The following is a 26,228-nucleotide window of genomic DNA, read 5'->3' as shown; positions in this document are numbered from 1 at the left end:
CCCACACTACGAAACCCATACAATTTCAAAAGAAAAATAAAAACCTTATGAACTGACAGAGAGAACCTAAGACATTATTTATGCAACAAATAAAACCTAAAACTATATATATTCTCTACTAGTACATGCATCCATCCTATGCATGTGTGCATGTATGTAAACATTTATATATGTAAATATGAATGAATGTAATATTCATATATACATACAATCCGGGGGCATATAAGCCAAACTGAAAATAGGGATTACAACTGAGAAGAGCACTAGTTTGGGAGTGCTAGTCCAAAGAGACCTTTGCCTTATCCATAATGTTTTGCATTTTACAAGGAGAATATGCCGTCATATATTACTTATGTAACTAAAATTAATTTTAAAAATCTAACAATTTCCACACCAACTTGCCCACACTTCTCTCTAATTCCAAGAAACTTTCATCTTTAAGGTCAGAATATCTTTCAATCCTCTTTTCCAAACTAAAATACTTGTACATAATGACAAAGTTCACTGAACTCTTGATATAAAATAGTAAGGAATAAATTATACTTTAAGCTAGGTAGCAAATGCTCATAGAATAAGAAAAATTGTGCACATGTTCAATGTCAAGTGTTTCCTATGTGACTAGAAGAGGTGGTGCTTATATTTAGTATTTCTGTGCCTCCGAAGTTCAGGGTGGGGTCCTTTGGCTGTAGACGGAGGGCCCAGGAAAGCATGTTTCGGGCATCTCCTGGAGGGGTTTAGAATTTAATGGAGGTCAGGAGCCATGGAGACACACCCGAAGAGACAAGTGAGAGGGAATAAGAAAATGATTTAAGGAATAGAAAATGAGTACTGAGAACCTTTCCACTCTACTGTCATCTTCTTTCCCAAATAAGCTGACTCCTTTATCGAGTATTTGGCTGGTCTGGTGATTAAAATGGATTTCACGCTGGAAGGCCCTGATGTTCGAGGGAAAACAAACAAAACTCCTAAATAACCCATTCTTCTTTAAAATCTTTCAAGGAACAGAGGACAAGCCCTTCAAGCCTATATAGTGTTAGAAAATAAAACAAACCACCGTTTTCTTTCCAGTGGATAATGAGTTAGGAAACAATTCGGAAGTTACAACTTCCCTCCAAAAGAAGTAGATTTACAGAAGTCCCCACTGCCTTGTAGAATCTCACACCCAGAAGCACTGGTCAGAAAAGTGTACCAGTGGAACTCTCAATCTAAAAGATCTGCAAGAAAACAATTTTGCATGCCTAATAAATGAATTTGGAAGCACTGCTATTGAATATTGAGCAGATACGAAAGAGTATTTATAAAAATATATGTAGAAGCTCCTTGGTGTCTCACTCAGTTGGTTAAGTGTCTGACTCTTGGTCTTGGCTTGGGTCATAATCTCAGGGTTGTGGGATCCAGCCCCCACGTCGTACTCCATGCTCAGTGTGGAGCCTGCTTGGGGGTTCTCCCTCCCTCTCCCTCAGCCCCTCCCCCCCAAATAAATAAATCTTTAAAATATATATATTTTATATATATGTAGATTATAAAATGACAACAAATTCCCAAGTACCATCATCCAACTGAAGAGAAGAACATCACTATTTCCTTTGAAATTCCTGTGGACTCTGCTCAATTATATCCCATTCCCTCCTTGAATTTGTTTTTTATCATTCCCTTGCTTTTTGTCAGCTTTACCACCTTCATGTATCCTAAAAACATATATTATTTGGTTTTTTAAATAAATTAATTTTATGTAAATTGACATTATAAGTATTCTGGAATTTGGGTTCAGTATCATAGGTCTGAAAGCTACCCACGTTGCTGTGTGTAGCTATAATTCATGCATTTTCACTACTGCGTAGAATTCTAAGCATGAATATACCACAATTTATCCATTCTACTGCCAATAACATTTATTTCCAATCCGTAACAATGACAAACACTGATTCTACGAATATCCTTGTGTGTGACCCCTGGCCCACATACACAGTCAAAAATTTCTCTTCAATACTTGGGTAAAAGTAGAACTGCTCAGTCTTATGTTATGGGCATTTTCAACTTTACTAAGTAATGCCAAACTGTCTTCCAAAGTAGCTGAACCAATTTATATTCCAGTTACTCCATTATCTTCAGAAGCAGTTGGTATCTTTTTTTTTTTAATTTTTGTCAATCTGGTAAGTAAGAGATGTCATCTCTATGATCAATTTGCATTTCCCTGATAATTAATGTGACTGAACTTTTCTTCTATTATGGTCTTTGTTTTTTTGGTGAAATACTCAGCTAAGTTAAGCAAGAATGAAGAAGACCCAAGTGGAACAAGATGCTTGAAATAAACGCTGCATGTCTGGAATCCCCACTACCCACAAGGGCAGAAAGAATCACTTAGAAATAAGCGAAGTACTCCCGAGGACTGAGGAACTAGCAAATGCTGGCACAGTGAAGAAGACGGGGAGAAAGTAACACTGCTGAGCTGATGCGACTTTAGTGAAAGATATGAACCTACAAGGTCAAGAGAGGCTAGAAGAGCCACCAGTGGACAAAAGATGTCAATATACAGCGACACACCAAAGAAAGTGATCTGATTTGCCCTCCATATTTCCTGAGAGAAAGTAGATGCGAAGGCAACGGCAGGTTTGGTTTTAACAGCATTGGTTCTATCAGCCTGTGTGGTCAGAGGAGGGGCCAGCGAGTTGTGGTCCACAGGTCCAATCTACATACCACATCACAAGGACGTGGCACAGGAGTGAAGAATGGTTTTTACATTTTTAAATGGTTTTTTAAAAACCAAAAGAAGAATACTTCATGATACATGAAAATTTTACAAAATTTAAATTTCAGTTTCCATAAATAACGTTTTATTGGCATACAGCCATAGTCAGGCCGGATCCTGAATTATCTTTGCATTCCTAGGGTAACACTCAAAAGCTAAATGAGCCTACACTTTTCCACTCCTGCACGGTCTTTTTCTTGCTTAACAAGATTACTTTGGCCTCAGCAAATAACTGTGCACGGCTTTACTCTTTCCATTTCCTCAATAATTTGGATAAAACAGGAACTAAATTGCTTCTTCAAAATTTGGTAGAACTCATCTGTAAACTCCATTTGAGCCTGGAGTTCCTTTGGGAGGGGAGGGTCTTCAACATTTCAACTGTTTAAATATACTTATTGTCCTATTCATATTTTGTTTCTTCTTATGCCAATTTTGACATTTTATACTTAGGAATATATATATCCCTGTTCGCAAAACTGTTATTTTTATAATTCTTTATTCTATCTCTATTATTGGGTCTGTAGTTATTCTATTTTTTTCTATAATTTTCTGCCTTAACTTTGTATTAAAAATTAGTTTGCCAGCAATCTATTCATCTTAGTATCTTTCCAAAAACCAGTTTTTTGCTTTATCTTTCATAGACTCAACTCAGAAAACTGAACAGCATTTCTCCACACCAATAAAACTAACCAATGTCATTGGAAGATACCATGCGCAACAACCATGACAAAAGAGCTCAAGAATTAACCAAAAATATAAACCCTCTTGCTGAGAAAGACATTTTAAAACTCTAACAGAAGATACAGAAGATGATCTGAAGACATGGAAATCTAATACATGTTCTTGGGTAGGACAGTTTACTATGCCAGTTCTTTCCAAATTAACCTCTCCATCCAATTAAATCCGAATAAAAATCACAGTTATACTTTTTGAGAAACTGAGTAGACAAATTCTAAAATCTTCGTGAAAGAATAAAAGCCACTAAACAGCTACGCTAACTTTGAGAAAGAAATGAGAGGAATCTAGCCCAACCAGGTATTAAGAAATACCAAAAAACCAGGGGCACCTGGGTGGCTCAGTTGGTTAAGCCACTGCCTTCAGCTCAGGTCATGATCCTGGAGTCCCGGGATCGAGTCCCGCATAGGGCTCCCTGCTCGGCGGGGAGTCTGCTTCTCCCTCTGACCCTCCCCCTTCTCATGCTCTGTCTCTCTATCTCATTCTCTCTCTCAAATAAATAAATAAAATCTTTAAAAAAAAAAAAAAAAGAAATACCAAAAAACCACAGGGATTAAAAAAAAAAAAAATGCTGCAAGGACACATAAAAAGACTAACAAATAAGCACAGGGTTCAGAGACAGATCCTTGTGCCTTGAGCATAATATGCAAACAAGGTGAGTCAATGAGGAAATGATGGGTGTTTTTAGTGGATGGTGTGGTCAAAACTGACTTATTACGTGGGAAGAAAAATAAATACACCTGGAATCCTATCTAATACCAAATACAAAGTTAGACTCTAAACCAGGCCACAAATCAGGAATTTATGAAATTATGCCTGAATGCTAGATCCCTGTTTTTATAAATAAAGTTTTATTGGAAAAAGTTATGCCTATTCATTTACACATGTCTATACCTACTTTCACACCACAATGGCAGAGTTGAAGAGCTGTGACAGAGACCACCGGGCTTGCAAAGTTTAACATATTTCCTATCTAGCCCTTAATAAGAAAATGTTTGCTGACTCCTGTTCTAAAGGAATTAAAGGCCTTAGTATTAAAGGTAAAACTGTAAAATTAACATTAGAAAATATACCAGCATATCTTTTGACCTTGGTTTGGGGAAAACTTCTTAAATTATAAACCATAAGGCAAAAAACTCTTTGCGCTGATAACACAGAAATTAAGGCTTTCTGCTCAACAGATATCATAGATGATGGTAACTGATAAAAGACTGAGAAGTTACTTGCAAAGTCCAAAACCAACAAGAGACCAATACCTCGAATGTATAAGAAACCCCTATAATTTAATGAGAAGGAAGCAAGAACCCAAAAGAAAAGTAAGCATATAACTTAAAGAAGCAATTTGCAGAGAAAGAAATCTAAATATATAATAAGCACAGGAAGAGCTGTTCAAACTCCTTAGTGATCAGAGAAATGGAAATTAATCCAACAAAGAGATAACATTTTATACCTTCAGATTTGCTAAAATTAGTCAGGTATGTAATGCCAACCGATGGCACTATACAGACAGCTGGTTTCTCCCAATTTTGGTATTAACCATCAATACCAACTAAAATGAAAAATCACTGTATTGGAAATAAAACCTAAGAAGGAGCAAAATATAACAGATATGTATCTATATTCAGTCAATATCTTATTCAGAAGAGATATGAAGCAATCATTTGCAGACTTGAATACACAGTTGAGAGCATACTGACACTCACAAATTGCATTAAGAAAACAAATATAGATAATATAGTCTCATTATGGCTAGTTTTCTTAATTCAAGTATCTGCAGGTCAAAGACTAGCCAGAAAAATTTAAATACTTTATTGCTAACCCGGATACAAATTTTTACTTGAAATTATGTCAGACTTTCTTTTTAAGGATTTAAAATATAACACTGTAGTTTCTAAAATCACTGGCTTATTTTATTCTTGGCTGAACTAAAACTAGGTAATATATGTACAAATGCATCATTAGAGATAAACTGAAGGAGAGTGACATTTCTCCTGCTCTCTTAGCTTTTACAATAATTTATGCCAATAAATACACATATCTGCACAACTACTTACAAATCCTGAGCGGGCTGTTCCTTCTTTCATCCTCTGTTCATGGGTTCACACTTGCAGCAGCGGGACCCATCAAAAACACTGGCAGTCCCTTTCAAGCCTCACTGTATGCCACCACAGTGAATAAAACTAATTCGGATTGTTTCCTTTTGCCACAGTCCTTACTTCATGCCTAACCACAGCCGCTACTCTTGTTCAGCTCCCAGGCTCAAGTTCAGATCACAGGTAAGGCCTCCCTTCCTCTTCCCTCCCCCGTTTCTTCCTTTCTTTCCTCTGCACCTCCTCCCCTACTCCACCCATCTCTCCAACCAGTATTTTCTGAGTATCTGTTATGATCCAGGTACTGCTTTATTGTTAGGAATACAGCAGTGGTGAAGACAGACGAGGTCCCTGCGCTTTCAGAGTTTTCTCTTGTTTTTTTTACATATAACTATATTCAGCTATTAAAGTAAATTTTTCCATTGGCCTGCTTTGTCCCTTGCCAACCCCATTCAAAACCATCTTACTTGTTTTCCACAGCCTGCAGGAAAAAAGTCCAAATATTCTGGCTCGCCTTCTAAGACCCTCTAGGATTTGGCTCCACTCTGTCTTTCCAGCAGAATCTCCACCTTCACTATGCATATCCTGTGCTTTGGCTAAACCTGAGTACTCGTTTGAAACCCTATCTGTGGCAAAGTGAATGAGGTTTTGATAAGGTGTTATATGATAAGGTTACAGGCTGCATGCAGCAACAACAAAAACCCAACACAGAGTAACACAGAAAACCCAAACAGGGAGTGGAGAAAGGATGAAAAAACTGATGACTACATGGAAATCTGATACATGTTCTTGGGTGGTACAGTTTACTATGCCAGTTCTTCCCAAATTAACCTCTCCATTCACTTAAGTCCCAATAAAAATCATAGTTCTACTTCGTCCCACAACTATTTTATGAATGTCCTGTCAGTGTCAGGACAGACACAGAAACGAGGGGACAGGGGTTTTCCTCCCAAGGCAAGGTGTGCCAATTCCTCTGGGAAAAGGTGACTGTCCCACACAAAAGGAGGCCTTGGAACTACAGGGGGAAAAGGACTTACTCTTATCTGGGGGGCTAGGAACCAACCAGAAAGGAAGATGTCCTTCCCGTGGCAGCAGTGAGCTGTGCCAGGCCAGAAGAGAATGGCGGCCTCGGCCTCCAGTACCCCGGCTGTGGCAGAAATCACCAGCAGCATGGAGAAGCAGCTAGAACTGCACCCAGAAAGTGGCCGCAGCACCCTTGGGTCTCAACAGGACGCATCTAAGTCCTGGCTCACCCAGCACAGCAAAAACTAGAACCACGTCTCTGAACCCAAGGTGGAGTGGGGGCCCCGGTCCGGGGTTAAGGAAAGGCAAAGGGAACGACCCAAGGCCTGTGTGCGGTGCGCTTCGGGCAGCTCAGGAGGGAAGCCGCACACAGCTCGAGGATACTCTCATGTGGCTGATCTCTAGTAGGTCAGGGGAGATTTATGCCGTAACAATTTGTGTTTAAGAAGAAAGTGTGATTTTACTTTGCAGACCCAGGCAGATTGCATCGAGGACCTACGGGCTATGTTTTCACTTTTTTTTTTTTATGACAATTATCAGTGGCAATTTGTGTGCCTACCTCTCTCTCTGGCTACATCGGGAGTTCCCTTAAGGCAAAAACTATGTCCACTAGAAAATAACTTTCCCCATGGATTTCTGCGCCCCTTGTCAATTTTAACAAGTTGTTCTATTTCCCACAGAACCTTGCATAATGAGTCTTCACAGAGAAATCAAAAACTATCCGTTCAGTGCGTAAATGAACTGGTCTCTACCTTCCAGGTGAAGTGTGATCAGTGCTGCAAATATTCTCCGTGGGAGATAACCCTGGTGTCACAGTCATCATAAGAATAAAGTGCATATACAATCAGGTCCTTAAACAAAACAAAAGCAACTTACTAGTAATCATTGCTCCAGTTACAGAAGCCAGAAATCCGATGCTGACTGCAACGAGCGAGATTACTCTCCCCTGCCTATGTCTCTGCAGCATCACAAACATCAACACGCCCGCAGCACCATGGACAAACAGAGAGGAGAAGAGAGCCCACAGAAAGATCCAGTACCACATCTCTGAAAGGAAAAGCAGAGGGTTAATAATTCTGTTGAAAACATCCTAGAAAATTCGGTTTAACAAATAGGGAGCCCCCAGGATTTGGAGGAAGGGTAAATGAGATAAAGGATATAAAAATGCCCAGCACAGTGCCTCATACATAGCAACACTAAATGAAAGTTAACGATGATCATCATCACTGATGCTCGATGGGGAAAGAGTTCCAGAACTTCAGAATATTAAGGATACCCTCTGATTGGCTCTAAATGTCTCCATCATATAGCTATAATCCATCAACGTGTCTAACGAATCCCTAATTAACTTGCAAATCTCTTGGAATAAAGTTGTTTGAGATATGATTTTCTACACTAAATAACAGTGTGAAGACATTTTTGAAATCTACTCCTTAATTCAAGTTGTTCCAGAAATCAACAATTTTATCTTTTATGATTTTAGGAATTTCAGGCAATTCCCCTCTTGGCTCTCAACTTTATATACTAAAGCATCACTCAGAATTTTTTTTTTTAATTCTTTTTCTCAGGTCATTTTAATAGTCCTTACCCAGACCTTTCCAAGCTCCATTGTTCTTTCTTCAAAGTGTCCTCAATTACTGTTCATTTTGGTTTAGGTTACAGTGGATGAGCGCACCTTCCATTGTCTCTCTAGCACTCATTCCCTTTCTTTCTGGCCACCTGCGCCCTCCCAGTCAGCCCGTACAGCTCCTGTAGGCTTTGCCAGGTCTTTGCATTGACTCCACCTCCCTGCCCAGGCCTGTGGTGAGGTCCATCAGGGGAGGCAACTGATCCCCGCTGGGCCGATCATTCCCTTCCCCTGGGAATTCTGGATTGGGCCCCAGGGAGCACCACAGTCTTTGGGTGGCTGAAGGATTTGTGAAGAGCCATTTCTGCATCACGTGATGAGAGCCACAGAACAGGATGAAAGAAAAATGTATCCATCAAAGACAAGAGACAACCAAATCCCTCATTCCAGTGATTTCTAAGGCCTGCCACATTACTACCCTTAGTTTCAATGTAACATCCCAGTTTCCTTTTAATAAAATTCCTTTTTATGTAAACTAGCTCAGGGAAGTCTTCTGTTACTTATAGCTGAAAGAGTGGACTCCAAATGTGGAGATGTCACCTTGAGGATCATCCTTGGTATGCAAACATTCTGTAATGCAAAGTATCTGCCATCGGTGCTAGTATTCACTCTCTATCAAGTGGAAAAGAAAGGTCAATAAAACAGTCATGAAATAAAGAGAACAAAAATGGATGAATAAAAACATATCTATCCTAACATCATTACAGATATTACACTGTTGATGGGAATGTAAAATGGCGTAGCTGCTATGGAGTACAGTGGTTCCTCAAAAACTTTGAAAAAGAACTACCATACGATCCAGCAATTCCACTTCTGCATATATAGCCAAAAGAATTAAAAGCAGGATCACGAAGAGCTATCTGCACACCCATGCTCTTAGCAGTATTATTCACAACAGCCAAGAAAGGGAAGCAGCTCGAGTGTCCCCCAACGAATGAATGAATGAGCAAACTGCGGACGGCACACACAATGGAATATTATTCAGCTTAAAAAAGGAAAGAAACCGGGGTGCCTGGGTGGCTCAGTCATTAAGCGTCTGCCTTCGGCTCAGGTCATGATCCCAGGGTCCTGGGATCGAGCCCCGCATTGGGCTCCCTGCTCTGCCGGAAGCCTGCTTCTCCCTCTCCCACTCCCCCTGCTTGTGTTCCCTCTCTCGCTGTGTCTCTCTCTGTCAAATAAATAAATAAAACCTTAAAAAAAAAAAAAAAGGGAGGAAACCCTGGGACATGCCATGACAGGGCTGAACCATGAGGACTTTATACTGAGTAAAGTAAGCCAGTCACAAAATGATAAATACTGTATGATTCCATTCACATGAGGTATATCTAAAGCAGTCCAATTCACAGAGAGAACACAGAATGATGGTTGCCAGGGGCTTGGGGGAGAGGGAAATGGGTACAGAGCTGCAGTTCCTCAAGACTAAAAAGATGTGGAGATCTGTTATACAACAGTGTGAAGGTACTTAACACTACTGAACTATATATACCCTTAAAATAGTTATGATGGAAAATTGTGTTTTTTTAACCACACTAAAAAAATAAACTTTTTAAAGTATGGGTATAAATTTCAAAGATAATTAAGTCATGACCATAAATGAGAAACAAACAAAAATCTTGTGAAGTGGGGTGCCTGGGTGGCTCAGTCGGTTAGGCGCCCGACTCTTGATTTCCACTCAGGTCATTTCTGGTTCCACGTTCAGCAGGGAGTCTCCTTGTCCTTCTCCCTCTGCTTCCCCCACCAACCCTCTCTCAAAAAAATAAATAAATAAACTCTTTAAAAAAAAACTCATGAAGGAAGGAAGGTGTGGATAGAAGGTAAATACTAGGGGTCTTTGGGGCAATGGAACTATTCTGTAGTTTGACTATAGTGGTGGATACTTATATAAGTGACAACACTGTACAGAAATAAATACAAACACACATAAATTAGTACACATATACAAGTAATACTGGTGAAATCTGAATAAGGCTGGTGGATCAATGTCAATATCATGGTTTTGATATTACACTGTGGTTTTCCAAGATGTCCTCATTAGGTAAACTGGGTAAAGGGTACATGGGTTCTCTCCACATTATTTCTTACAAACGCATCTGAATCTACAATCATCTCAAAGTAAAAAGTTTATTTTTTTTAAAAAAAGGGAGGATACACAGAAAACAGATTTAAAAAATAAAATCATTTTCAGCCTGCCAAATTCTTAAGAATTAACACTTAGACTGGACTCAGTTAATGTGAAATCATTTGAAGGCAGGGACATCGGGTATATTTTCCAATGTGTGCTGAAGGACCATGCATGCTTCTCAATGGCATAAGAGACAGATGCTGGTCATTAAGGAAAAGTAGACAAAGCTTGCCTTTTAAGGTTTTTCTCTTCTAGGTTTCAGCAAAATGTTTTCATGCTGTCACTCCCAAACAAATAGCTTCAATTTATAATAAATGCATTAAGGACAAAAAAGCTTAAGTGGCTCAGAAGATATTTCTATTTTAAAAGATGTAATTTTTCAAGGTGGGAATATAAGGGAATAATCCTATGGAGGCATTTTCATCAAGGGATCTCTGAGACCAGAAAGGCTCCACAGCAAGAGGCACATACTCTTAAGAAAGAGGTCAATCATCTGCCTCGTAGCCCAAGCCCACTTCTGATAGCTTACCAATCTATCCCAGAAAGCACTTTTCTTTGTTGTCCTTGAAATACAAATAGAGTGAAAAAATTCTTGACTATATTTAAGACTATCAGTGAGGGATTATTTGACATTATAAGTAATGGTGTTTGCTTAGTGAATACATAGTTATTGGCCTCAACAAAAACTCTGCTTGAGCATTTGGAAACGTAAATTTTAAGTTTAATGTTTTATAAAGCCCCAAGATATCAAAGAATTATACAACTAAAATAGAACCTCAAATAGTCCTCTAGTGACCAGGCCAGAGTTATCCCTTAAGCAGACTGAGCACAAACTGCCTAAATTCAAATTTATTTTCATATTTCTTCTTTTTTAAAATCATATTATTTATCTTAGAAATAACTGAACTCTGCTAAGAATATCTATAGCTAACTTAGGTTTCATGTTATCACTATGATTGTGAATTACCTAATGGATGCACACAACCTGGTCCGTGGACGGGGCCTCTGAAGATCTTGATCTACTCTGCTTAAGAAAGTCAGTCTCAGGCCCTGCTCACCACTGGCAAACACAGGAAACCTACCAGGTTAGTTCAGGTGAAGAGAACTACAGGATCCTAAGAGCAGAGCAGGAACAGATGTCCAAGAGCCCTAGAGGAAGGACAGGTGCTAAGAGGACAGGCGTGGAATACCACCTTTTCTTCAACTGTCCAGGCCATACAGCTAATGTGGACATCCACAGGCTCAGGGGTCCCTGTCCACCCATAGCCCACCTAATCCAAGCTTCCAGCAATTGAGCAACAGTGAAAGGAAGATAGGCCAGAGAGAGACTTTGCTAGTGCTAAACAAGATGCAAAACAAAATTTTAAAAATACAGTGCACGAAACAGAAAACTCTGAAGCCTGCCATCCACACACTCGCCTTAATTCACTGGAAGGAAATATTCCTTCTTCCTGGGCACATCTCATAATGTCTGGTTATTTTTCCCTATTCAAAGCTGTCCATAATCTTCATCCTAAACAAATTTTGCCTGGATTGTTGCACCAGAGAACTGTGATGTGTCCCGGCCTCCAAACAATACTAGAAATAGCCTTGCTCCCAATCTGTACCTCTCATCAGCTCCCGTTGCCAAGTTGCTCAAAAATTATCTTCTGTGCTTTTGTTTTTCATCCTTGGACAAAATTATTTATGAGAAATGTTTTTCTCTAGTTGTCTAAAATGTATTAAATGAGTAAAAACAAGTCAAAGAATGGTACATACTGTACGATCCTATTTGCTTAAAAATATGTTTATGTACAGAAAAATGCACAAACAGAAAACTTGTCAATGGCTATCTTTTAAAGATAAGAGATGGGTGATATTATTTTATACATTCTTTGGTTTTTATTTTTCAGCACCTGCCTGAAATATGTATTTTTTAAATTTTGCTGCAAACATACTGTTTTTAAAAAGTAGTTTTTCATTCTAAAATTCATCAAAGAAGATGCTCTACTAGGCCAAAGGTTCTCAACCCAGACTGCTCACAAGAATTACCCTAAACAAAAGTTCTCAACCCAGGCTGTTCACAAGAATTACCCTAAACTAAAGCAATCTCTGGAGGTGGGACCTAAACAACAACATTTTTGTCAACTCTACCAAATAACTACAATTTGCAATAGAAATAGAAATCACTACTCTAGGCTAAAGTTACATAAGAGATACTTATTAAAAAATCCAAAAGTCATAAAAACAATAAAACCATCTCATTAGACAAACACTAAATGTATTTTTAATCCTCTAGAGAGCATCTCACCCTTCAAATAAAATAATTAACAGATACTGAGCCCTTAAAGTGTGCTCAATATAGTCTAAGCCTCAAGCTGAAAATACCATGCCAGTAAGACCATATGTTGAAGCTGTTCATGATTTCTACCTTCTTTATAGAAATGGTCCACGTTGTATGTTTAAATAATCTGTGTTCACATTAGATTATCTCAAGCTTTGGTGTTATTCCAGCAAATCTAAAGTGTGGAAATCACTCCCCTTAGTTTCCAACATCAATGACTTCTCAGTCTGGGGATGCGTCTCACATAGGTGGCTTATTAGACTCTCAGAGAGATGATGCACTTATAATTTGAAAAAGTCCCCTAGATCAGAGGTCAGCAAAGTAGGGTCCATGAGCTGTCGCTGGCCCACCACCAGTTTCTGTATAGTCTGTGAGCTAAGAATGGTACTGCATTTTGAAGTGGTTGAAAATCAAAAGAACAATATTTCATGACACATCAAAATTACACAGAATTTGAATTTCAGTGCCCATAAAGTTTTACTGAAACGTAGTCATACTCATCCAGACTGTCTATGGCTACTTTCATGCTATAAAAGCAAAGCTGAGTAGTTATGACAGAGATCATATGGCCTGCATAGCTGAAAATATTTACTGTAGTACTTTAATTTAACATAGTACTTCTATATATTAGCAAGAGCTGACACTTTGAGTGTTTAGTTAATGATACTTCGATGGCATATATTCTAATACCTCAGGTTCTTCAGAGCACAGTATGTAGCTGATGTTATGGGGAACAGAGGCTTGAACAAGAAGGACAATGTCAAGAAAGGTCCCAAGAGGATTCACTGTCACATATGAATTTTTAAAAATAAATTTGATTTAACCAAATGATAAACATATTAGAGATGGAATGAGGGTAAAGAAAATAGGAAAAACAATTCACTGTCAAGAAATAAAGCAATTAACGGAGCCAAACTCAGGAATGACCCAGACTTTACAACAACCAGACAGGGACTTTAAAATTACTATAATTTACATGTTAAAGGCTCTCATGGAAAAGGTGGAAAACTCACATGAACAGATGGGGAATTTCAGCAGAAAAATGGAAATCCCAAGTAAAATTCAAATGGAAATGCTAGAAATTTTTTTAAAAGTTAACAACAAAAACCATAATATCCGAGTTAAAAAAAATTCCTTTAATGGCCTCACCAATAGACCTGACATAGTTAAGCAAAGAATCAGTAAACTTAAAGAAGGACCAAAAGAAATTATTCAAACTAAAATATGAGAGAAAAAAGAATAGGACAAAAGGAGGAGGGTAAGGGAAAAGAGGAATCATCCATTTAAGAGCTATGGAACAATTTCAAATGGTTTAACATACATGTAATTGGAGTCTCAGGAGGAGAAGAAAAAGAGAATGGAGAAGAAAAATATTTGAAGGGTTAGTGGCTGAAAATTTTCTAAAAATAATGAAAGATACCAAACCACAAATCTAAGACTCCCAGAGAATCTCAAACAAGATAAAGACTTCCCAAAATAACCAAAACACAATAAAATAAAAACAAGCCACACACACATATCTAGATACATCATAGTGAAACGACTAAAAATCAAAGATAAAGGGGAAATACTGAAAGTAGTGAGAGAGGGGAAAAACACTTTACATATAGAGGAACAAAGATAAAAAATATAGCAAACTTCTCATCAGAACCTATCAGACCAGAAAACAATAGAGCGACGTTTTCTTAAAGACTGAACATGCTGGGGGAGGGGGCGGTGGCGGGGAGAACACCTGTAAAGCCAGAAGTCTATATTCCGGAGAAACAGCTTTCAAACCTGAAGGTGAAATGAAGACTTTTTTCAGAAAAAAGAAAAGCTGAGAGAACTAATTGCTGGTGGACCTACAAGACATATTAAAGGAAGCTCTTCAGACAGAAGGAACATGATATTAGATGGAAGCTTAACTCTATACAAAGAAATGAACAAAAAAGAAAGTTAAAATGAAGGTAAATGTAAAGGACATTTTTTTCTTATTTTTAATCATTCTTACCATAGTAACCAGATTTAAAAATAAGTTGCTGTGTTTGTCCACTTGAAACCTCATTTAACATAGAAGTTGAAGCTACTGTAAATATTTAATAGCTGTCTGCTTCTGCTTCTTAAAGAGAGCAAAAACAGTAGTTTTTAAATTTAATGGTGATACTTTCAAGGGTTGCCTTAATTCACTGCCTGTCTCAAAGCTTATGGCAACACTTATTACCCACTTACACTAAATTACCCTTTTGCCAGCTAATTATATAATTTCAAACCGTAAATTACAGTACTTATCACTGATTAGTAAAAGAAATTTCTTTTAAAAGCAAGTTTTTTAGGGGCGCCTGGGTGGCTCAGCTGGTTAAGCGGCTGCCTTCGGCTCAGGTCATGATCCTGGGGTCCTGGGATCGAGCCCCGCATCAGGCTCCCTGCTCTGCAGGAAGCCTGCTTCTCCCTCTCCCTCTGCCTGCCTCTCTGCCTACTTGTTCTCTTTCTCTCTGTCAAATAAATAAATAAAATCCTTAAAAAAAAATTTTTTAAAAAAGCAAGTTTTTTAATTTAAAACAATCAGAATATCACTGCTTTAAAGAAATCAGGTTAAGGCTATTTAAAATAGTTCAAAAACTGTTCTATATTCAAGCCATAGTACTGTCTTCCTAAAAGATGTCATTCAACTTGTTCTTCCTCATAACTGATTAACTACTCAGTTACAAAAGTATAAGAATTAAATGTCAAAATCTGAATCTATTATGGAATTATAACATAGCATTATACAATGGTTTTAATTGTTATTACTTGTATGCCCTCAAGTGTCTTAAATTATACATGTCATACTAAAAAAAAAAAGTAAGTCGGTAACAACATGTTTGTTTGAATCAGTCACTGATCTAAAAAATCTTGTCAGCAATTGATAAAATGTTTTAAAATCTCATGACATAGTATTTCCAAGGGATATTGACACCGAACACTGAAAAATGAACTTTTTACACCAATGAGCATAACTTACAAGGAAATTCTGGATGTAACAAATTCCTAAAGTTAAATCTAAATACAGGACCAAATGAATGACAGATCAGAAAGTAAAAGCACAACCAAGAAAGTTTAGCAAGTAACACACATGCATGGTCAGAACTGTTGCACCTCAGTAATCCTGAGGAAGCAGTTACACCACACACGGATAAACAAGACAAAATTAAACAAAGACATCATTTCAGATACTGAATCCAGAGTTTCCTAAACCAAGTTTTAAGAAGGCCCAATCTTTAAGAGCTATTAAATGCTGTTGAGAGAACAAAGACTTTCTAGGTCTTAGGCCTCACCTTACGAATCAGCCTATTAAGTCTGACGAAGCACCACTTAAGAAAGAAAATTTCTTAATTTTAAAGATTAAAGGGTAAACATTTAATTTTTATGTGCAAGTGGTAAGCATTTTTCTTAACTCACAGTTAACTAAACTTTTCTCTCGGAACTTTCTGATTTCTAAATCAGCTTTCCCTTAACATCAACATGAGAACGGCTAGCATCAGATTATATTCCACATGAGGAACCCGAGCGTGGGAAACATGTGGCTCGTCTAACGTGCAAAAACCAGTTAGTCGTAGTCAAGGATAAAACTCAGTTTCCTGACCCATAAATTTAAGGATCCTATTGCTTTTTTAGACTCTTTATTTGCATACAAAAATCTGACAGAACCCAAATTATTCTGGAAGGGAAAATTCCAATAACTGCACATTATCTAAGTGTTTACATAAATACTGTTAATGTCAAATTTTCCCAAATTCTTCAGATCTAATATAGCTAATCCATACTGAATTTTTAAAATACGATCATTTAATAGGAATTATTCTCTATAGCTAATAGTTCATATAAAGACAATACTAAAATATTAAAAATATTAAAATAATATTAATAATTAATATTAAAAGATAGTCACTTTTTAAAAACTGGGTTTGAGCATCCTCCAGGAAATGAGTTGTTTATATTGAAAATGTAATAAGTCTTTAGTTATACCAAATTCTCTATATTAATTTGCTTTATATATATCACAATATAGCTACAAATTGATCACAAAAAACAATTTTTAAAAATCGGGTGTTCCCAATCCTTGAGCTCTCAATAACAAAATCACCCAGAAAAACTAGCTAAAAATGTAGTTTCTTAGACCCTGTTCTCAAAAATCCTAATTCCATAAATACGGACTGGGACCCTGGATCTGTACTTTTAACCCAACCCAGGTGATACTGATATGCAGCAAAGTTCAGAAACTATGTTGGACTAAAGTAATTCACCGTAGGGAATGGGAGAGGGGAGGAATTTTATCATGAAAATCCAGTTCCACAACACTGACAAAAACATCTTAACTAGACATTGATATTCGAGAGTAGTATACAGGTAACCCCTGCTTTTCAAAAGCTCCTATTGTATCACTTCACTCTTACAAAAAGTCCTCCTAGATTATATGCCAAGATTTATAAGGACACATGCAACTGGACCCAGGTAAAAGTTTGGTCCTTCCTACTTGTATGAAGTTTGGTGAAAAATCTTTTTTTTCCCCCAAGTTTAATCTACTTAGCTAAGGTTACTGGAATTTGATAGTCTAATCAGACGTTTTTCAAATGTTTCCACTGCCATCGTTTATTCTATGATTAACTTTTATTGCTAAAATACTTAGCCACTAAAAGCACAATTAGCCTATCATACCTGATATAATCACATACATTCAATAAAGCAGTAAGTTACTTGGCCACTTCTATTATAGGAAAAGAGATGCATGCCAAATACTTTGCACAGTATCTGGCATGTAGTAAATATTAATGAACATAACTATTTTAGAATTTGGGTATTTATTTAAATTTTTCATCTGATACTATGGTAAATTCAACATGCTATACTCTCGGGGCTCTCTTCTTACATCTGACTTTTTTTTTTTTAATTATAGTTGACACATACTGTTACGTTAGTTTCAGGTACACAACACAGTGATTGGACAAGTCTATACACTGCACTATGCTCACAAGTGTAGCTACCATCTGTCTCCATACGCTATTACAATACCATTGGCTATATTCCCTATTCTATACCTTTTATCTGGCTAACTTACTCATTCGATAACCAGAGGTCTGTATTTCTCAATCCCCTTTACCTATTTTGCCCATGCCTCCATCTCCCTCCCCTCTGACAACCATCAGATTGTTCTCTGTATTTATGGGTCTGTTTCTGATTTTTATTTGTTGGTTTGTTTTGGTTTTAGATTCACATCTAAGCATTCTCATATGGTATCTGTCTTTCTGTGACTTATTTGTCTGACTTATTTCACTCAGTATAATATCCTCTAGGTCCATCCGTGTTGTCACAAGTGGCAAGAACTCATCCTTTTTTTTATGGCTAATATTACATTGTACATATATAACACATCTTCTCTATTCATTCATCAATCAATGGACACTTGGGTAGCTTCCACATCCTGGCTATTGTAAATAATGCTGCAATAACAATAGGGCTGCATGTATCTTTTGCAATTGTTTTCATTTCCTTTGCGTAAATACTCAGCAGTAGAATCATTAGATCATATGGTATTTCTATTTTTATTTTTTGAGGAACCTTCATACTGTTTTCTACAGTGGCCGCATCAGTTTGCATCACTACCAACAGTGCATGGGGCTCCTTTTTATTCACATCCTCACCAACACTTGTTATTTCTTGTCGTTTTGATTCTAGCCAGTCTGACAGATATAGGTGATATGTCATTGTAGTCTTGATTTACATTTCCCTGATGATGAGTGATGTTGAGTATCTTTTCATGTGTCTGTTGGCCATCCATAGGTGTTCCTTGGGAAAATGTCTATTTAGGTCCTCTGCCCATTTTTCAATTGGATTATTCTTTGTGTGTGTGTGTGTTATTTATATTCCTTAGATATTTTGGATATTAATCCCTTATCAGATATATCATTTGCAAATATCTTCTCCCACTCAATAGGTTGCCTTTGCGTTTTGTTAATGGGTTTCCTTCCCTGCACAGAAGCTTTTTATTTTGCTGTAGTCCCAACAGTTTAATTTTGCTTTTGTTTCCCCTGCCCAAGGAGACAGATGTAGAAAAATGCTGCTATGGCCAATGTCAAAAAGATTACTGCCTCTGTCTTCTCCAGAAGTTCTGCAGTTTACATCTAACTATTCTTAATCCCAATTCCCTTCCCCGTTTTCAGTGCTCCTCCCCATCCCTGACTCACCCTTCCTCTTCTGTTTAGGCTTCCTTTCTACAAGACAAATACCTCTAGTTATTTTAACTCCTCTTCGTGAATTACCTTACTTTTCTGGTCCTTCCTTTCAATCACCAAAAGAAACAAAGGTAAGTTTATATTAAGAGTCTATTAAAGCATCAAAATTACAGCTTACACAGTCCTAAGACTTACCCAGAAATTGCTTTAGGTTTAAGAAATGTCAGCTAGACCTCAGACTTGCTATTGCCAGAGGATATGGATGAATCATATGGATGCATGATTCAAAGATAATGAGTTGGGGATTAATAAAAACCTGTAGATGACAATTCTGGTTTTTGAAAAACTACCGTAGCTTCATTCTCAGTAAGATATACAGGCAAAACTTCCATAAAGTGAAAGCCTATAGAGTACAAATCATACCAGCACTAGTTAATTGGCTCTGTACCACAAAAGAGTAAGGAATTTTTCACCTCTATTTCAGAAAAACCTCCTATAATAGAGGATGTTTAGAAAGGTTAGAAAGAAGAACTTAACCCACTGGGAAGCTGGGTACCCCAGAAAGCTGCACACTTTCTTGGGAGCATACTGAAGGAAGGTGCTGGCTATCCCAGTGTGAGTGTGGACAATTCCAACTATGTACAGTGGATGCAAACTTCCCCTCACCTTTTTTCTTTTTCTTTTTTTTTTTTTTTTTGCTGACAATCAATGTTAACACTAAAGTAGCTTAGCAACTATAAAGTCTAAAAAGGAACTATAATAGTGTGTGTGTATAACATAAAAATAAGCACATATATATTTTATACACACACAAAGATATCTGACCTTCATTCACATTTGAATTCCCAGCTTCTCAATGTCTGTACCAACAGTCAAGAGAGGCACCTGCCCCACATTTGCGACTGACACTGAGAAAGGAGATGAGCCTGAGGCCATCCTGTGCCTTTTTTTCCCAGGGACAAATTACCCCTTCCCGAGTACCACCTCACTCTGGTGTTTACCCACAGGTTTAGGGATCCTGCGTTTTTCTAAGTAAAAAAATTCTTCTCTAAATTCTTTGCAACCAAATTTGGGTCAGAACACAAAATTGGGAGCCAAAGTAGTTGAAGAAAATAAAAGTAAAGCAAAGGAATATATTTCACTGTAGATTATTTTTTTTAAGTCAAATTACCCATAAAACTGAAAGAGTACATGCATACTGACTGTAACTTGAGACAGAGGGAGGGGGATTTAGAACATATGGAGAGAAAGAAAAATTATTTCATAAAGAAAGGAAGGCATTTATCTCTACTTTAGTAAGCTGAAGAAGCGTATAACCTATACACCGTTAGTAATTTTGGAATCCTGTCAATTACACACTTTGGGCAGTAATGGATACAGAGGAGAACTTTAGCAATGGTGGTTAACCGAAGAGAGACAATCTCCAGGTACTAATCTGTTCTATATGGAATCCCTACACTAGTGTCTTCAGGAGGGAGAAAAAATAAATAGCAGACCAAACTTGGTAGATTTCTAAAACTACATATATAATAAATATGGATCACTAACTTTTACACAGGCAATGGCAAATTAAAATTTTGGGAAAGAATTATTATTCAATAATATCTTACATTTTCCAGTATCTTTTGTTTGCTGGGCAAAAATTAGTTCCACTCACACGTTCTTAGGCTCCTTGGGACAAATAATGCTAGGCTATTCTTAAGTATCTTAAGATTTATCACCAGACATGCCTGAGTTAAGAATCTATGTGTAATAAAATGAAAGGCACAGAACTAAGCGTCAGTCAACATCATCTCTAGGCCTGCCTCTGTCACTGAGTAACTGATCCCAGCCATGTTACTTCAATGATGTGATACATCAATATTTCTAAAATGAAGTAGTCAAACTATATAACTTCTAGTTCTAAACCCTGTCCTAATTTCTAGTTCTTATTTTTACTTTTTTGAAAATGTATTTCTATCAAAGTAATACATACACAAGGTTGTTTCCTAAAGGTCAGTGTCTAAGGGGAAAAAAAGTCAATATAAAAACTTCCCTGATTCACCTTTGTTTGGGATAAAATACAAAGAGAAGAATAAATAACACCTGTTATTTACGTTAGTGTAAAGAAAAAACAGAGATGAGAATACCTTCTCCTCTTCTTTAATTAACCACAGGTCCTATTAACCAGATTTCTGCAAATCCTTCTCACAGTCATTTCTTAAATCCAAATTAGTTTGGTTCTACACTATGCTCCTTTGTACCTGTTTCATTTCTAAGCTTATCATGATGACAAACATGTCTTCTGAGTTAATGTGTTATCATAATCTGGAAAAAGGTAATAATTTTTCACTTATTAGCTATGAGAGCTGAGCAAGTTACTCTTAGCTTCAATGTCTGAATCCATAAACAATAATCTCCCTTAAGATTATTGAAAAGATTAAATACATGAAGGCACGGTAACTAACACAGAAAAGTGCATTTAATAAACATTTGTGTAGTTCAAAGGTATGACATCTATCCATAAAAGTTGCTTGAACAACTCATTCCCTAGGTAACAGCATATTCACTCCAACAGAGGTACCTGGAACCTAATGCAACTAGAATGTTTAACTAATGCGACTGTTAAGTATTATTTCAGAAATGCAATTCAATAAACACGTATTGAGTATTTATATGTGCCAGATAGAATAATGCTAAAATTCCAGAATTCCATGATTTTGACAATGACCCACCCTCCAAAAGCTCAGTCTAGAAGAGACAAAAATTATAATGTCATTGAACAATATAATAATAAAAGAATGTATATGGAGCAGAAGTAGCAGGGTGAGGTAAATAACTCCTGCCTAAAGAAAGAGGAAAAGAAGAAGCAGGTGGCAAAGCGGAAAGGGTATTTTGAGGGCAAAGATGGGTTGAAAGCCTCGCTCGGCCATTTACTAGCGATAGGATTTGGGGCAACTGACTTTGCCTCTCTTCTCTGCAATTCTACTTTGGAAAGTTATTCTTAAGATTAGAAATAATATATGCAAAGTGCCTGAACATAGCAGGCACTCACGAAGTAAGTGGCGGTAGTCTTGTTTTAGGAGGGGTGTGTTTGTTTTGAATGGACCAAATTCTAAATGGCACTGTGGCGAGCATCTCTTGACTAACGGCCAAGCTACATATGGGATCACTAAGGTCACCAGCAGAGAAGGCCACAATGAACCACATCACATCAAATGTTACCACTTCCAGAACCCACTTTTTTAGAAGTGAGGTGGTTCCTAACATGTGGTACACTCCCCTGCTGGTGAAGTATATTTCTAACCTACATCTTCCTCCTTTTCTACCCTGACAAACAGAATTTTGCATATTCAGGCTCATTATTTCCTAGAAGCGGTCCCCATGTTCCTCAGTCCCACCTGAGGAACTAGCTTTGGATGTTCAGCATATCCTTTACAAAATGGCAAAGTCTGATGAACTGAAGATTATTAAGATTATATTAAGAGATAATGAGAGCTAACCCTGGGTTGAAACCCCTATTATCAACCTACTGGTTAACTCACAGAACTGGAAGCCACTATAATGATCAGAATCCTAAAGTAAATATTTTAGAAATATTGTTAAATCTAGCCAAGTGGTAAGTTACATTTACACTACTTTATGGCTCCCCAAACTAATTTTCTCTAAGTAAATGATGAGCTAAGCCAGTCCTTAACAAATACAAATATATATATATTAAGTTCTTACTTTTCACTTCACTCCTATAAACACTATTGATAAAACATTTGAAATATGAATAGTGGATAATACAAGCAAAGCTAGAAGTAAAATAACGTAGGCTATCTCCAAATTCAATTGAATCATGAAATGGTCTTCATGTCAATGTATTTTTTTTAGAAATAAAAACATGTCCCTGACCCTCAACCATCATGTAAGGTCAGTTTGCTCCAAGTTAAATAACCACAGATTAAAAGTGAGGACACCACAAATCAATCCAGAATCTATGTTAATTTTATAGTTGCCACATTCAAGAAAATCAGTGTCTTTAAAGTCATTCTGTGGTAGAAAATTCCATAAAATTGGGGCACCTGGGTGGCTCAGTGGTTAAGTGTCGGCCTTCGGCTCAGGTCATGATCCCTGAGTCCTGGGATCAAGCCCCACACTGGGTTCCCTGCTCTGCCGGAAGCCTGCTTCTCCCTCTCCCCCTCCCCCTGCTTGTGTTCCCTCTCTCGCTGTGTCTCTCTGTCAAATAAAAAATCTTAAAAAAAAAAAAATTCCATAAAATTTCTCTACAGATATCTGAACTCCATATCCAGATTTTATAATAAATACATATATTACTATATTATAAATGATATTATAGATTTATCATATATGTAATACACATGTGTATGTAATCTGTCAGGACAAGTTATATTTGTAAAATACTCTTCACACTTAACCAGTTTGACATAACGTATTTTAAATGTTCCTACCAAAATTAGCTTTATACGTTTGCAAGAATTAAATCCTGAATATGTTTTTAAGTTTTTTCCCTGAGAAGCAGAGACTGAGGAGTCACCAAATTGCAACTGAATCTCTTTCTTCTAACCACTAATCTTTAGAGAGTATTTTTTAATTTCAGAAGTCAAAGTATAAGAATTTCCACATTAACATATAACTTCCTTCACAAACCAAACCTACAAATTCGATAAAAAATCAGTATTACTGCTCACTTTTACAACTAAAATTGAGGTTAATTATTATAATGTAGTTAAGTCCAATTCCCTCTTGACAGCCTTGACGAATGAAGGGAAATGCAAAAAAAAAAAAAAAAATCAAATGTCACAGAAGCGGCAGCTTGAGGCTAGAGGGAGAGACAGACAGACAAAAGGAAATAAGACGGAGAAAATATATGGTTAAAGCTGAAATGCTTAGAATGCACTAGATCTTGGCCCAAGCCCCCGACCCACTATAACCTACTTCATTAGTCATCTAGAGGAACAACAATTTACCAGGTGAAGCAAACTAATCATTGTAAACAGAGAATTTAAGTCCCGCATTCGGTTTAAGATTTGCGAGAAAGAAAAGGATTTAAGCAGCAAGAAGCAGGGTGTGTGTGTGTGTGTGCGCTTGGGGCGGGCGGGGGCCGGTGTAAACCAACGCTAACTGTGCCCGAGTCTCAGCACTAACGCTATTCCGCGCGTACTACACAAGGCACCGCCGTCGGGAGCCCTCCCCGCGCCGGGCAAGATGCGGGGGTCGTGGATTCTCCGCCCGCGATCAGGACCCTCGGAGCGCCTGGGGAGTGTGGGTCGGGCCTCCGCGCCCCGGGGACCCGCGCGGAATGCACCCAGTTAACACCTTCCTGGCCAGGACCTGGGACCGCCAGCCGGCCAGCGGGGCGCGCACGGGGATGGGGCGGCAGGAGCGCGGCCCCTCCTCAGGAGGGAGAAAGGAGGCAGGGGGCGGCACCGCATCCCCGTCCCCACCCCGGGCGCATCAATTACCCGTGAGGTTCCTCAGCACCGTCCCGTGGGCCCAAAGGCTCAGGACCTGCTGCACCGACAGGTTGATCATGGAGTGGTCGCCCCCTTCCGCCTTCATCTTCCCCGGGGGGCGCCCGCCGCCCTCTCCCCGGGCGCCGGGTGGCGGCGGCGGCTGCGAGGCTCCGGGGGCGGCGGCGGGTGCGCGGCTCCTCCAGGCCGCCGCCGCCGCCGGGGAAGGCTGCGGGGCGCCGGGCCGGGCGCTGCTGCTGCCGCCGACGGGCCTCCGGGGGGGGCAGCTCAGCGCGTCTCCCAGGCAGCCCCCTCCCCGCCGGGGAGACATTGAGGACGGCGGACGGGGGAGGGGTGGGGGCCGGGCGCTCTCCCTGCGCGGCCCCCGAGTGAGGACTCGGGGCGGAGGAGGCCGCTGCTGCTCCCTCTCAGGGGCAGCCCCGCACCGCGGGGGCCGGGCACGCGAGGAGGCCGAGGTCACGCAGGGAGGCCCGGGGTGATGGGCAGACCGCAGCTGCAGCCCCCGACGGGGCCCAGCTCATCACCGCCGGAGGACGAGGAAACCCGGGACCCGGAGGAGGCTGCGGCACCGGCCGCAGCGGCACCTGCCGCGAGCCTGCCCACCCTCCGGCCGCCGACACTCGAGGAACCGCCCCCTCCACCCGCGGCCGCCGGAGGGCCGCTAGTGCGCGCGCGCATGGGTCCCCACCTTCCCCCTCCATCCCCGGAGCCGCTGCGCATGCTCACTCTCCCCCTCCCCGCGACCCGCCGCCCTCCGACAGCCTGCCGGCCCCCAAAGCCCTCCTCCTTCCCCTCCCCGTGCGGGCGAGCTCGCGTGGCTGACGGCGCCGAGCGTCGGCCCGCAGTGGGGCGGAGGGAAACGCGGCCTACGTCACTAGCGCCACCGCCCGGCCCCGCTGCTGATTGGGTGCTCCAACGGAGCCACCTCCACTCCCTCCCCGCCCCCAGACCCCGGGCGCGCGCCGGGTGAGAGCTGGAGTCTGGCCCCGGGCGGAGCCGGGGGCGGAGATGCTGTAGCACGAGCGTGAGGGGCAGCCCTGACCCACCTTGTGGGGAGCCGGGGGTGCTGAAGCACGTGTGATGGATACTGTGGCATTACAGTATTTTTTAAAAATAATTTTATATGTATGTAATTGTCTGTTGTATGTATGTATGTGTATCTGTTTGATATCACAACATGGGATAGGGAAATTTTTGCCTCATTAATAGGAATTGAGCCAAAACTCATAATGTAGCGTTTATCTTGTTCCTACAGTTTAGAAGTATTAGATCTTAATTAATTTAAGATTATACATTATCAGACTTAAAAGAAGCTTTAATATTTTTCTAATTCATTTTATTTTATAGGTAGAAAACTAATTCTGCAGAATTAAGTGATTGGACAGAGGTGACACACTTGAGAGCCCAGTTTCTGAATTCCTAGTCTATGAATTCTTTCTTGCAAATGACACTATCTTTCTCACCTCACTAATTAACTCCATAATTTAAGGTTCTGAATGGGGAAGTGCAGGTTACCTAATGACAGCATTAAGAGACTTAGCATTATTTGGTTAGTGGTATTAGAGAACGTGAGCACATCCCGTGAAGGGTTTATAGCAACAGCTCCATTAAACTCTCACATCAGGAACTTTTAGTCAGTTTACATGGAATCAGTTGGGGTTCTTCTGGTTACACACACTATTATTTAAACCTGGTAGCATACATTTAAAACATTCAGGGCTTGGGCAGTGCCTAGCACATGATATTCAATAAATATTAGCTGAATGAATAATTGAATGAACTTCATAGAAAAGTTGGCATTTTCCTTGTCTCGCATAATTTTTTAAAACTAAATCTAAGCAATTTCAGGAAATGAGAAAGTAAGACACAGCAATGGAGCTTCAAGTTGATCTGTGCTTTAATAACCCGACAA

General features: G+C 39.3%; 1 protein-coding gene across 1 annotated transcript in view; it reads right to left on the bottom strand.

Moving 5' to 3' along the window:
- Positions 1-24,746, bottom strand: part of TMEM170B (transmembrane protein 170B) — a 28,769-nt gene extending 4,023 nt beyond the window's left edge. The window contains exons 1-2 of the mRNA XM_021696980.1: positions 24,308-24,746; positions 7,474-7,644 (exon numbers count right to left, since the gene is read on the bottom strand). Coding sequence (XP_021552655.1) covers positions 7,474-7,644; positions 24,308-24,626 — 490 coding nt within the window. The 5' untranslated portion in view covers positions 24,627-24,746. The remainder of the gene's footprint in view (positions 1-7,473; positions 7,645-24,307) is intronic.
- Between the last annotated feature and the right edge of the window lie 1,482 nt (positions 24,747-26,228).

The sequence above is a fragment of the Neomonachus schauinslandi genome, chromosome 8, assembly GCF_002201575.2.
Source record: "Neomonachus schauinslandi chromosome 8, ASM220157v2, whole genome shotgun sequence".
NCBI classification, from domain to species: Eukaryota; Metazoa; Chordata; class Mammalia; order Carnivora; family Phocidae; genus Neomonachus; species Neomonachus schauinslandi.
The sequence above is the reverse complement of the archived record's forward strand: the minus strand, read 5'-3'. Positions and strand labels throughout refer to the sequence as shown.